The 13,655-nt window shown below is 47.5% G+C and overlaps 1 protein-coding gene across 1 annotated transcript in view; it reads left to right on the top strand.

Annotated features, from left to right (window-relative positions):
* LOC144497668 (alpha-tubulin N-acetyltransferase 1-like) overlaps window positions 1–13,655 on the top strand; it is a 28,846-nt gene that overhangs the window by 1,143 nt on the left and 14,048 nt on the right. Inside the window, exons 2-4 of the mRNA XM_078219110.1 lie at window positions 245–290; window positions 5,347–5,430; window positions 8,767–8,977. Coding sequence (XP_078075236.1) covers window positions 245–290; window positions 5,347–5,430; window positions 8,767–8,977 — 341 coding nt within the window. The remainder of the gene's footprint in view (window positions 1–244; window positions 291–5,346; window positions 5,431–8,766; window positions 8,978–13,655) is intronic.

Raw genomic sequence — 13,655 nt, 5'->3', positions numbered from 1 at the left:
CTTCTCCCCCCCTCTCTTCTCCCCCCCCTCTCTCAACCCCCCCCTGTCAACCCCCCCCTCTCAACCCGCCCCCTCTCTCAACCCCCCCTCTCTCAACCCCTCTCTCTCTCAACCCCCCTTCTCTCTCTCAACCCCCCTTCTCTCTCTCGACCCCCCCTCTCTCTCTCAACCCCCCCCCCATCCCACCCCTTCCCCCCTCTCTCTCCCCCCCCCCCCCCCCCCCCCTCCCTCCCTCTCGTTGCAGGTTAATAACTTTGTGGTGTTCGAAAGTTTCTTCTGGGACAGACAGTGTGAGTAATAATGGGAAAATAGTTCTGTTGTGTATTGGAAACATGACACGCTAAAAATGAACAGAGGTTTTTTTAATAGTGTGGGATCCCTTCCATGGCTGCTTCTCTCTCTCTTTCCCGCGCTAGATCCATTACATCACTTCCAGTGCATACACCAACATAGCAGAGATCCAGTAAACCAACGGAGAAAAATTCACCTACATAACATGCCCACCCCACTTAAATAGAGCGACTTCAAAGCAGTTCAACATGAACAATAGTCAGTAAGTCAGTCATTATTAATCAGTCCGATAGTCTGGAGGTCGTCACTCTTGGAACGGTGGGTGGCAAACCTCTGGCGTCATCATCTTCATTCTAATGGAAACCTCTGGCATCTTTGCCTTTTGTATGGGTGGTTTAACCTGCATTAAAGTAGGAACTAGAGGTTGTCTCTGCGTCTGAATAGAAGTTGTGGTGTTGCTTTCCTCGGCAGTGTCTGGGAGCGCAGGGTTTGTAGGAAGGTTCGTGTCAGGACTTTGTAAGTCTGATCCTGAATTCTCAACAGACTCCAGATTTGGTGTTCTGTTCTTCCAGCCAATAACCAGTCTGCATGTCTCCTCCAGATAATAATGCCATCTCTGGTCTGGGCAGTGCAAGAGACAGGTCCTGCACAAGGACTGTGGCAGGAACCCCCCTGTGGAGTAGTTCTGAACCAAAACTCCTTTTTGTGATGGATAACTGTGTTTTACCTTGCCTTCCCGCCATTCCACTTGTGCTTGTTATCGCTGTTGCACAACCTCCATTAGTTTTTGGAGGTATTCAAAGATCAAATGCGGAACGCAGCTGCCTTTTTATCAAGAGTACCACTCCGACACCATAAGGAGATATGCCACAGGCTAACTGTGAGGGTAAAGGAGGATCGAAGTGTGTGAGAACTTCAGACTCTTTGGCTTGCATGAAAGCGTTATTGTGTTAGTCTGACCACTGTCACGTCTTGCTCTGTCACAAGATGATATGTAATGGTTCCAAAATTGTTGTCAAGTTTGGGACAAATCTTCCACAATAATTCCACGATTCCAGGAAGGAATGTAACTGGTTAAGATTCTGAGCTGCAGGTGCCTCTGTAATGGCCTTAACCTTAGAAAGAGATTAGCAAAAACCAGTGACATCAATCACATGTCCCACATACTCAATGGAGGATTGGAAGAACTCAACGTTGCAGACTCTCAGACCATAGTCTTCCAATCTTTGGAGAGTAGCACCCACGGTGGCACAGTGATTAGCACTGTTACCTCACAGCACCAGGGACCCGGGTTCGATTCCCGGTTTGGGTCACTCTCTGTGCAGAGTCTGCACATCCCCTCCCGTGTCTGCGTGGGGTTTCCTCCAGATGCTCCAGTTTCCTCCCACACTCCAAAGATGTGCGAGTTAGATGGATTAGCCATGCTAAATTGCTCCTTAGTGTCAGGGGGCCTAGTTAGGGTAAACGCATGGAACTATGGGGATAGGGCCTGGGTGGGATTGTGGTCGGTGCAGAATGGCCTCCTGCACTGTAGATTCTATGATAAGTTTTGAAGTTGTTCCTCTTCATCTCATCAGTGACCAAGATGTGGTCCAGATAACACGGAATTCTGCTCAGTCCACTCAGGATCTGATCCGTTGCCCTTTGAAGCAATGTACGAGCTGAGGTGATACCAAATATTCAGTACTGGAACAAGCCTTTGTGTGTCACGATTGTCAGAGGTACCTGTGACTTGTCCACATTTATCCGCAAGTAAGAATTGGCTCAGGTCAGTTCTGTTGAAATTTTGGCTTTCCACCCACCAATCCTGCAAACAGGTCTTCAACGCAAGGTGATGGGTACTGTTCAGCTCTTAACACTGGATTAATGGTGACCTTGAAGTCCTCACAGATCCTTACAGCTCCATCTTCCTTGATGACTGGAGCAATATATATGGCTCATTCACTGACGCTGATAGGTTGCCAGTCTTCACCAGCCACTCCATGTCAGTCGCCTCCGGCCTATGGTACAGACCTTCAAACACTTTGCTTGGCTTCTGTCTTTTATTTTCAGTTTGACTGTTAATTTATGCTCCCCAATTCTTCATTGAAAACAGCAGTATGCTTTTTAAAAGTTTTTGTGAGGCCTCCATTGGTCGTCATGTTGACTTCAGCCCAGTTCAGTCGAATCTTCTCCAGCCATATACGACCCATCAACGCTTGGTAGTTTCCCTTCACTACGCGTAGATGCAAGTCTGCTGTTTGCCCATTGAATTACCCCCCCACTTCATTGTGGCCTTTCAGAGGAATCACTCTACCTGTGTACATCTTCAGCACTATCCTTAATGGTTATGGAGAATGTGTTTGTGTTTCTCATTGTGGATAGTCTCTGGCGCCAGTGAGACTGCTGCCCAAGTGTCAACTTCCATCCTTACTGACTGTCCATGCAGCAGTGGAGTGACCCAGTATCTGTGTAGTACCAATAAAAGCTCACACATGTACTGATTACTCCTCCTCTGACTTTGAATCTCTTCGCTCTTTTTGACCCTGTTGTACAGAATGGACTTTTCTCCTTTTATTTTGTTTAAATGTTGTCTTGGTTTGTTCTTGCTTCTTATTTCTATTCATAGCTTGTTTTTTTCTGTCTGCAGGCACGCTCTGTGTGTTCTTTTTTTTCCACAGCTTAGTCATTCCATGTCTTTGCACCAGCATTCAGCAGCGAAATGCCCTGGCTTTGCACGCCGGTAACTTGTACGAGTCTTGACACTTTTGGGGTGTCGATTCAGTGGACATCTTGTGTATACACAACTGGGCTTCCTTTGCAGCCAGTTCCATAGATAGAGTTGAGTGGCCTTCTGCACAGTCAGATTACTTTCCGTTTACAGCTGTTTTTTGCGCCACTTCACTGCGTAGACCACAATTGAATCTGTCCCAAAGAGTGTCATTCAGCACTTCTCCAAACTCTCAATATTCTGCAAGTCACAAATTGGGTGATTGACTCCCCCTCCTTTTGGTTTCCTTTACGGAATCTAAAATTCTGTGCAGTCACCTTCAGTGAAAAATGTGCTTGCAGAATGTCCACAATCTGCCTGTACATTTTGGTGCTGCGTTTGTCAGGCTGCACTAAACCACAGAGGAGATTAAACGCTTTTCCACCCATTACGTCCGGGAAAGTGGACACCATAATACCTTCAGCTTTTTGTTTTGTCTGCACAAAATAGTCAAAACACTCAGTATAAGAGCTCACTACTCCCCACTTTCATCAGGAGGTCCCAGGATGCCAAAAGCTCCCACCATTTTTTCACTTGGGTTTCCCCCGGACATACACTTGGCAACCGCATTTCCACCAGCTACCTCGATTTTCTTACATGGTACCTAATCAAGCCGCAGCCTCTAATTTATCACACCCAGCTCGATAATCTGCTTGCAGAGAATCGTTTATTCAGGTCCACCTCGCCTATACGTCTCTGAAGCATGTGTGAAAGTTTTATTTTTATTCCGACTTTTCCTCAGTTAATTTCTTCTTTCCGGGTGGCAAGCAATGGTGCATGTCCGTAATCCTCGTCGCCAGTTGTATAGTGGAAACATGATACACGGGACAGACGTTGGTTGAAAACAAATGGAGCTTTATTAATGGCGTGTGATCTCTTCCATGGTTACTGCTTCCCTCTCTCTGTTTCCTGCGTTCGGTCTATTACATCACTTCTGGTGCATACACTGATACGCAGGGCGGCACAGTGGTTAGCACTGCTGCCTCACAGCGCCAGGGACTCGGGTTCATTTCCAGCCTCGGGTCACTGTCTGTGTGGAGCTTGCACGTTCTCCCCGTGTCTAGGGTGGGTTTCCTCCCACAGTCCAAGGATGTGCAGGTTAGGTGGATTGGCCGTGCTAAATTGACCCTAGTGTCAGAGGGAGTAGCAGGGTAAATACATAGGGTTACGGGACTGGGGCCTGGGTGGGATTGGGGTCAGTGCAGACTCGATGGGCCGAAAAGCCTCCTTCTGCACTGTAGGGATTCTATGATTCTAGCTCCAGTGAGCCAACAGGAATAAATAGAAATATAAATAAGTTCACTGTAGCTCTTGTTTCTAGTTTTATGTGATTGAATTGAGGTGGGAATGCACAAGGCAGGAAGAGGTCATTGTGGTCTCTGCTCTGACCTTGTGCATCAACCGTTCGCTGTTAAACCTCTTTAGTCCCACTGTCCAGTGGGTAGTACTATCGCCTCTGCAATAGAAGACAGTAGTTTCAAATCCCACTTTGGGAACTTGAACGTATAATTCAAGCTGACAGTCCCAATCGCAGGTTTCAGGGCCTCCTGCGCTGTCAGAAGTGCCACCCTTCAAATGAAACATGAAGCCAAGGCCCTCTTAAGGTGGCCACAAAAGATCCTGTGGTACCATACTGGAGAAGAGCAGAGCCCTGCATCCTGGCCAGTGTTCTTAATCACAATGGCGGATGATCTGGTCATTGCACTGCTGACTCTGAGAGATTGCTGGGAGCAATTTGGGTGCCATTTTCCCAAATTACATTGGTGACGGCACCCATTCTCCTGAATCGCTAACGTCCTGTGGCTGTAGATTTCCTCCCAGAGGCGCAGCGTGGCTTTAGACCTTCCAGGGGAATCTCTGGCCGGTCCAAGCCTCACTCCAGGCATTGGGACAGGGGGCGGGGGGCACAATCCAGGCTGACGCTTCAGGGAGACTCTGAAGGAGTGCTTCATTGCCGAGGGTGCTGTGGTTTAAACCCAGGTGCGCTCTTTCTGCCCCACTGCCTCCTGTTAGGTGTTCAATATGTGATGGTGTTTGTTAAAAGAGTAGCGTAAGGCAGTTTGAACTAAACGCTGCTACCCCACCTCAGGCTGACATGGATGTTATTGAATCGGTTCATCATTCACCCCAGCATTAGCTAAGGGTGGTACAAGGTACAATTTGCTGGGTTAGGTAGAAGCAGCGCCTGAACATCAGAAATAATTCTAGGTGAACTAATTTGAGCTGCAGTATGAATATGTCCTTTGCTTTCCGAATTTGCAGTTTTGTATTCTGATTGCTGTCTCTTGTTTTTATCTGTGACTCAGTACGTGGGGAAAGGCTGCTTCACAGGACCATCCCCAAGAAAGTGGAACAGGATATCAAACCGTACTCCATAACTGTGCGGGATGGTGAGTGATTGCTTAATTTGTCACAGCGAGCGATGGTCAGTGACCCCTTGCTTCTCTGTGTGTCTGCGTTTGTGTGCGTGTGTGCACATGTCTGTCTGTATGTGCATGTTACCCTCGGCACGCACTGTACAGCCAACAATCTCGACCGCTTTATTCACCTCCACCCTTGCTCCAGCGCTGCAGAAGGCAGATTGTCCACACTTTTTTTTAACTGCCGTGACATATTTGCTTGTCTAACAGTCTCTGAGCGACATTAGAAAGCTCCACGTGAAGCCTCGGAAATAGATCTTGGTCAAAGTGGAGCTCATTGTGCACAAAATTGAGGGTGAAGAGCTTTAGCCAACACTCCATGGTGCCATGTTCCTGAATGTTACTGGGGGCGTTCTTCACAATACACGGGAGTTGGAGAAGGCCGTTTAGTCTCTCCAGGCTGTTCCATTCTTCAGTGAGATGGTGGGGAAACTGGGGTTGTTCTCCTTGGAAAGACGGAGGATGAGGGGAGACTTAATAGAGGTGTATAAAATTATGAAAGGCATAGATAGGGTGAACGGTGGGAAGCTGCCTCACAGCGCCAGGGACCCGGGTTTGATTCCTGGTGGGTCACTGTGCAGAGTTTGCACGTTTGCCCTATGTCTGCGTGGGTTTCCTCCGGGTGCTCCGGTTTCCTCCCACAGTCCGAAAGACATGCTGGTTATGTGCATTGGCCATGCTGAATTCTCCCTGTGTACCCAAACAGGTGCCGGAGTGTGGCAACTAGGGGATTTTCACAGCAACTTCATTGCAGTGTTAATGTAAGCCTACTTGTGACACGAATAAATAAACTTTAATCAATAACCAGGGGCATGGATTTGAAGTAATTGGTGGAGGGATTGGCGGCAAGTTGAGGAGTGATTCTTGTCACCCAGAGACTGGTGCGGATCTGGAACTCTGAAAGTGGTAGAGGCAGAAAATCGCCCCACATTTGTAAATAAAAAGAAGCGCTTGCATATGTGCTCGAGGTGCAGTAACCTACAGGTCTCGAAGATCAGAGCAGGAAAGTATGATTCGGCCGGGTAACTCGTTCTAAGGACGCAGGGGTAGACCATACAGGGTGTCAAAGCCTGCTCAAAAATGCAGTATGTTCACGATCTGTCTTGCCTCCATTTTCCTGCTCCCACTTCCCATATCCCCTATTTCCCTGAGAGGCCAGCAATCTGTCCATCCCAACCTCCGACATATTGAACGATAGAGCATTCACAGCCCACTGGGTTGAAAGATCCAACATTTCCCCTCATCTCAGTCATAGAGTCATAGAGGTCTACAGCATGGAAACAGGCCCTTCGGCCCAACTTGTCCATGCCGCCCTTTGTTTTTTAAAACCCCTAAGCTAATCCCAATTGCCCGCATTTGGCCCATATCCCTCGATACCCATCGTACCCATGTAACTATCTAAATGCTTTTTAAAAGATAAAATTGTACCCGCCTCTACTACTACCTCTGACAGCTTGTTCCAGACACTCACCACCCTCTGTGTGAAAAAATTGCCCCTCTGGACACTTTTTTGTATCTCTCCCCTCTCACCTTAAACCTATGCCCTCTAGTTTTAGACTCCCCTACCTTTGGGAAAAAATATTGACTATCTCGCTGATCTGTGCCCCTCATTATTTTATAGACCTCTATAAGATCACCCCTCAGCCTTCTACGCTCCAGAGAAAAAAGTCCCAGTCTATCCAGCCAATCCATCAAGTCCCGGTAGCATCCTAGTAAACCTTTTCTGCATCTTTCTAGTTTAATAATATCCTTTCTATAATAGGGTGACCAGAATTGCACACAGTATTCCAAGTGTGGCCTTACCAATGTCTCGTACAACTTCAACAAGACGTCCCAACTCCTGTATTCAATGTTCTGACCGATGAAACCAAGCATGCCGAATGCCTTCTTCACCACTCTGTCCATCTGTGACTCCACTTTCAAGGAGCTATGAACATGTACCCGGAGACCTCTTTGTTCTGTAACTCTCCCCAATGCCCAACCATTAACTGAGTAAGTCCTGCCCTGGTTCAATCTACCAAAATGCATCCACCTCGCATTTGTCTAAATTAAACTCCATCTGCCATTCGTCAGCCCACTGACCCAATTGATCAAGATCCCGTTGCAATTGAAGATAACTTTCTTCACTGTCCACTATGCCACTAATCTTGGTGTCATCTGCAAACTTACTAACCATGCCTCCTATATTCTCATCCAAATCATTAATATAAATGACAAATAATAGTGGACCCAGCACTGATCCCTGATCAATCCTAAATGATCAGCCCCTTCTGCTGAGACAGTAACCCCCATGTTCTACATTCTCCGGCCGATGGGAAACGACCTCCGTGACCACCCTGTCGAGCACCTTCAAAATCTTCTGTGTGTCGTTGAGAACTCCAGAGAACAGAGGCCCCTCAGGTCCAGTCTAGTACTGGAACGCCTCCAATATAAGCACATCCTTGCTCACATATTTAGGGTAGCACAGTGGTTAGCACTGCTGCCTCACAGCGCCAGGGACCCGGCTTCAATTCCGGCCTTGGGTCACTGTCTGTGTGGAATTTGCATGTTCTCCCCGTGTCTGCGTGAGTTTCCGGCGGATGCTCTGGTTTCCTCCCACAGCCCAAAGATGTGCAGGTTAGGTTGATTGGCCATGCTAAATTGCCCCTTAGTGTCAGGGGGATTAGCAGGGTGAAAATGTGGGGTTATGGGGATAGGACTTGGGTGGGATTGTGGTCGGTGCAGACTCGATGGACCAAATGGCCTCCTTCTGTACTGTAGGGATTCTATGATTGATATGGAGACCAGAGCTCTACACAGTACTCCAGGTGTAATCGTACCAAAGCACCGCACAACTGTAACATGACTTTTTATTCTTGTATTCCAGCCCCTTTGCAGTTTAGGCCAAGGTGCCATTGACCTAACTGCATGTTACCTCGGGCAGTGGGGGCATGAAGGGCTGTAAAAGGCTTCCCCCTGTGCCATAAAGTAGCCTATCAGACAGTGCAGATCATTTTAAAAACATGATATAAGAAATAGGAGCAGGAGTAAACCCCACGTGGCCAATGAGCCTGCTCCACCATCCAATTCCATCATGGCTGACCTGGGCTTCAACTCCATTTTCCCATCTGCTCCCATAACCCTAATCCCCCGAGAAAATTAAAAATCTTGTCTATCCCAGCCTTAAACATATTTGATGATGGAGCAACTGTGGGGTGGAGAATTCCTTTTAATGCAGCAAATTGTCTTTTGTTGTCGAACCAGTTTCTCCCCATCTTCTCTTGACAAAAGTTGCTGTTGGCTCACTGTAGTTTGCTTCTGTGACAGGCGCCCCCGAAGATCAGGAGCTTCCCTGGCCCTTCAACCAGTCTCCCTCCCTCACTCGCTCAAACAGCCTGGGCCGCAGCCCCTTCCGACAGCCGGGCCGACCCCAGATCAGCCACCAGGAGGCACTGAGGCACATCAGAGTGGCACATCCCCAGTCAGTGAATGGCGTGAGGGAGGCTGACGACCTGATGACCCAGAGGAGGAGAACCAGGTGAGTGAAGATACTGAAGCAGCCCTGGTATGGGCTGTGTGCGTGCGTGCGGTGTGTGTGTATGTGAGAGAGAGACAGGTGATGTGTATGGGTACCCAGTGTTATGCAGCTGTCCTGAGAGATGACGGATTGTGAACACCCTGGGATGATTATATCTGAGGGTGAGCTACCCCCCATTTCTGTTGCACTTGGAACAGATTGAAATCTTTTCACGATGGGCGGCATGGTGGCACCATTGCCTCACAGGGACCCGGGTTCGATTCCTAGCTTGGGTCACTGTCTGTGTGGAATCTGCACATTCTCCCCATGTCTGCGTGGGTTTCCTCCGGGTGCTCCGGTTTCCTCCCACAGTCCGAAAGACGTGCTGGTTAGGTGCATTGGCCATGCTAAATTGCCCCTCAGTGTACCCGAACAGGCGCTGGAGTGTGGCAATTAGGGGATTTTCACAGTAACTTCATTGCAGTGGTAATGTAAGCCTACTGGTGACACTAATAAATAAACTTTTAAAAAAACTGAGGAGACCAGAATTGGAGGAATGCAGATACCCTTGAGGGTTGTTGGCTGGAAGGGGTTACAGTATAGTGGGCTGCACAGGGTGGGTTGGAGGGGGGAATTTGAACACAAGAATAAGAACTTTAAATTCAAGGTATTGGTGGGATCAGGAGCCAGTGTAGGTCAGCATGTACAGTGGGATTGGTGGATGGATGACACATGGTGTGAGTTAAGGCATGGTCAGCAATAGACTTGGATGGGCTGGCATTTACAATGGGCAGAAGGTCTTAGGATGGACAGAAAAACATTAGAAGAGTCGAATCCAAAGGTAATAAAGGCTTTGGGTGAGGGTTTTAGTAGTCGATGAGCCGAGACGGGTGGGGGGGGGAGGGGGGGTGGCGCGCGGGTTGGGGGGCTGCAGAGACTGGCAGTGTCACAGAGGTGGAACTAGGCAGGCTTGATAGAGTAAATTTAAAGGTCTGTTTGGCATTCTGTAGCGTGGGAACAGAAGAGAAAAGGTTTGGGCTTCTGTACAGTGGACCCATTGGATTCCTACCAATGCAAATAACTGATGTGTACAATGTGAATGCGTGGGAAAAGGTTTGATGTGTTGGATCAGGATAACTGGAGCCAATTACTTCCTTGATTCTTGATCATGCCTTGTGTGTCTGTTCCTTTTGTGTCGATATAATTCTCCTATATATTTACATCGGGATCTTGCCTGCTCTTTAAGTTCTGCTTTTCTGTCTCTGTCTTTCCTTCCTTGTTTCCCAGCTCCCTCACTCGCTCCCAGCTTTCTTTTAAATGACATTCTCCTGATATCCGACTCTGCCCTGTTTCCATCATCTCTCAGCGATGTCCAACCCTTCCGTTTATTAAATGAATTTGATTGAAAGCATTTTTTTTTTTAAAAACTTGTAAGATCAGCATTTGTATTAATTTATCTTTTACAGATCTCTTGGATGTTTTTTTACTCGGTCCTGTTTTTATTTGTAAAAAAAAGCCATGTTGATGACAGTGTAGCCTCTCTCTCTCTCTCTGGGTAATTGCTTTTGAAGAAAAAAAGAGTTGCTTCCCCATGACCGTTCTGGCCATTTTAAAGTTCATAATGTTGTGAGCCAGCTGTCCCAATGCCTCTGAGATCTGTTAGCCACTCAAAATGGTTCCGTCTCCATGCTGGATTTAACTGATCTCGACTGGGACAGTATTATAATTGGCCTCAGCGTCCGTGAATTAAAGGGGGGGTGGGGGGGTGCAGGGTGGGTGGAGGGAGGCAAGTGGTGGCAGGAAATCAGCCTCAGGGTTCTGTACCTCCGCTCCCAGATCACTCTGTCACTCCAAATTGTACGAAAAGGTTTGATATGTTACGTTGGATCAGGATGCATTTAACTGGAACTGATTTCTTCCTTGATTCTCGATTGTACCTTGGGGGGGGGGAAAGCAAGGTTAGGTGGATTGGCCAAGAAAAATTGGCCGTTAGTGTCCTACGATGTGCAGGTTAGGCGGATTGGCCATAGTAAATGCACGGGGTTGTGGGGATGGCGGAGTCGGTGCAGACTTGATGGGCTGAATGGCCTCCTTCTGCACTGTAGGGATTCTGTGGTTCTATACCATTGTTGTGTGTGCGAGAGAGAAGAGAATTGGGCTTTTCTGCAATGCTTCTGCAGTCAAATAGCGGCACTTACCCACCTTGGGCACCAGAGGGGGACAGCGTGCAACTAAAGCAGTTGTTAGGGAGTTATGGTGGGGAATGGGGGCAGGGGGGAGGAATTGGGGGAATGTTTTACTTTTGTAAAAACAAACATAACATTTTGCAATGTGGGACAATTGAGTTTCCCCCGAAATAGAGGAACCGTGGTTGATCCTTACGAAGAACTGATCCTGGGGTCCAGAAAGATGTAGATTACAGGCTCCTAAACAAGGGTGGCCTTGGATGGTGAGTGACTACTGGTAATTTGATTTGTGACTTTTAAAATGGAAGACTTGGTTTCGGGGAGGGTTAAGAAGCAGTTTGTTTTTGTGAATGAATGTGTGCGGAATCCACCCCCACACTCACTGTGCGATATTACAGCATTGCTCTGTTTTATACTAAATAACTTGCAATATCCCACTTCCAGTGGAACCCGCAATGACTGTCGCACCAAGGATTTGATCTTTTTCTGGGGGTAGGGAGGAAATCATCGGAATCATTATTCAGAACAGTTGAAGCACATGGAGCCAAGCCAGGCTTAGTAGATATATTGTAGGGGTTAAAGGGGGAATTTGGTATCTCAAATGGGATCATCATCAGCATTATTAACTGCAACCTCACCGGTATTGTGACCAGAGACATTTAGTTTTTCCTTTAGTATCGCAGGGGACATCAGCATCTTACCTGATCGCTCCATGTTTTGATTTTCACTGGTATTTTGCATGCAAGGAAGGGGCACAGTGGGTTAGCGTTGCTGCCTCGCGGCGTCAGGGACCCGGGTTCAACTCCGCCCTCGGGTCACTGTCTGTGTAGAGTCTGCACGTTCTCCCCGTGTCTGCATGGGTTTCCTCCGGGTGCTCCGGTTTCCTCCCACAGTCCAAAGATGTGCAGGTCAGGTGGATTCTCTGTGCTAAGTGTGCAGGGTTATGGGGATAGGGGAAGGGGCCTGGGTAAGATGCTCTGTTATAGAGTTGGTGCAGATTCAATGGGCCGAATGGCCCCCTTTATGCACTGTAGGGGTTCTGTGGCTCCTGATATTCAAGATTCACAAACTCCCTTTTCCTCCAGACTGCCGAGGTAGAAATGAAGCAAAGAAAGATGAGTTTCAGCCATTTTGTTCATTTCGTGACCTAAGGATATATTCCAAAGTACTTGACACTCAGCCAGATACTAGGTTCTTTTTGTGTGGTCGCCATCATAATGTAGGAAACGTGGGAGCTAGCTTCAGCACAGCAAGCGTTCACGAGCAGCAAGATCGCCAAATTTATAGCAGTTTTTTAAAAAAATGTTGCTCGTGGGATAAAAAGTGGCCAGGGCAGTGAGGGGAACTCCTCTACTCCCCTTTAGAATGATCCAAAAGGGGGCAGGCCAGGCCTTTAGCTTGGCATTTCGTTGGAAAGCTGGTACCTCTCCGGGTGCAACCCCCTCTCGGTTGGTGGTATTGTAAGGAGTGTAAGATGGAAGCCTAAAATCGGTAAGAGACATTGATGAAGTGACCCGGTGTAAACAGCGGCAAATGGATTTCCACGTGGACTCGTAAAGAATCAAACGGGCTACTTTGTAAATGTTGGGAAGCTGGAAACTGGAGGTCCAAAGAGACTTAGGAGGGTCGGGGGTGGGAAAAGATTGCCTCCATTTGCTGATGCAAGTAAAACAATGAATAGGTGGAATGGAACGCTGGCTGCTGTATCTAAAGGCCTAGAATAGAAACGGATTAGAAGTCATGCTTTGGCTGTGTCCCAAACCCTGGTTAGACCACACTGGGAATGCCGCGGGCAGCTCTGGGCAGGACACATCAGGAAGGAATATTGACCTTGGTGGGAGGTTTACCAGGATGATACCTGGACTGCTAAGGGTTGACTTACAAGAGCTGATTACACAGATTAGGATTGGTTTTTTTCCCTGGAATTTAGAAGATTATGGGATGATTTGATTGAAGGTTTCAAGATATTGTCGGGGGGAGGGGGGAACCGATGATAGGTTTAGATGGAGCTGGGAAATTGAGAACTAAGGGGTGTGGACTAAAAATTAGAGCAGACCTTTTTCAGAAGGGAAATGAGGAAATATTCCGCTGCATGCAGAATGCTGGAAGTTTGGAGCTCCCATCCGTAAATGACACTTGATGCATGCAAGATAAATCATTCATTTTGAATCTGAGCTTGAGAGATTTTTGTTAACCAAAGGTATTAAAGGAATCCGGGGCAAAGGTGAATATTGTGGGGCTGGGTTGCAGGTCAACTGTGATCTCATTGAATGGTGGAACAAGCAACAAGGGCTGCATAGGCTCCTACATTCCGATGTTCCTATGAAATGAAAATAGTAGTTTGGTGATACAGAATTTGAGTATTGCTGAAAAAGAGACATGCTGTCAAAGTTTTTCATCTTACACTCATCTGGATCTATTGCAAGATTGCCAACAGTAAAGGTCACAACAATTTATACTGCATGAGAGCAGAGTGCCGATTATTTGATTGGCAAGTGGATTCGGATTGGTGG

This window comes from Mustelus asterias, chromosome 8 (genome assembly GCF_964213995.1).
Source record: "Mustelus asterias chromosome 8, sMusAst1.hap1.1, whole genome shotgun sequence".
NCBI lineage: Eukaryota > Metazoa > Chordata > Chondrichthyes > Carcharhiniformes > Triakidae > Mustelus > Mustelus asterias.
Note: the sequence above shows the minus strand (reverse complement) of the source record. Positions and strands in the feature narration are given on the sequence as shown.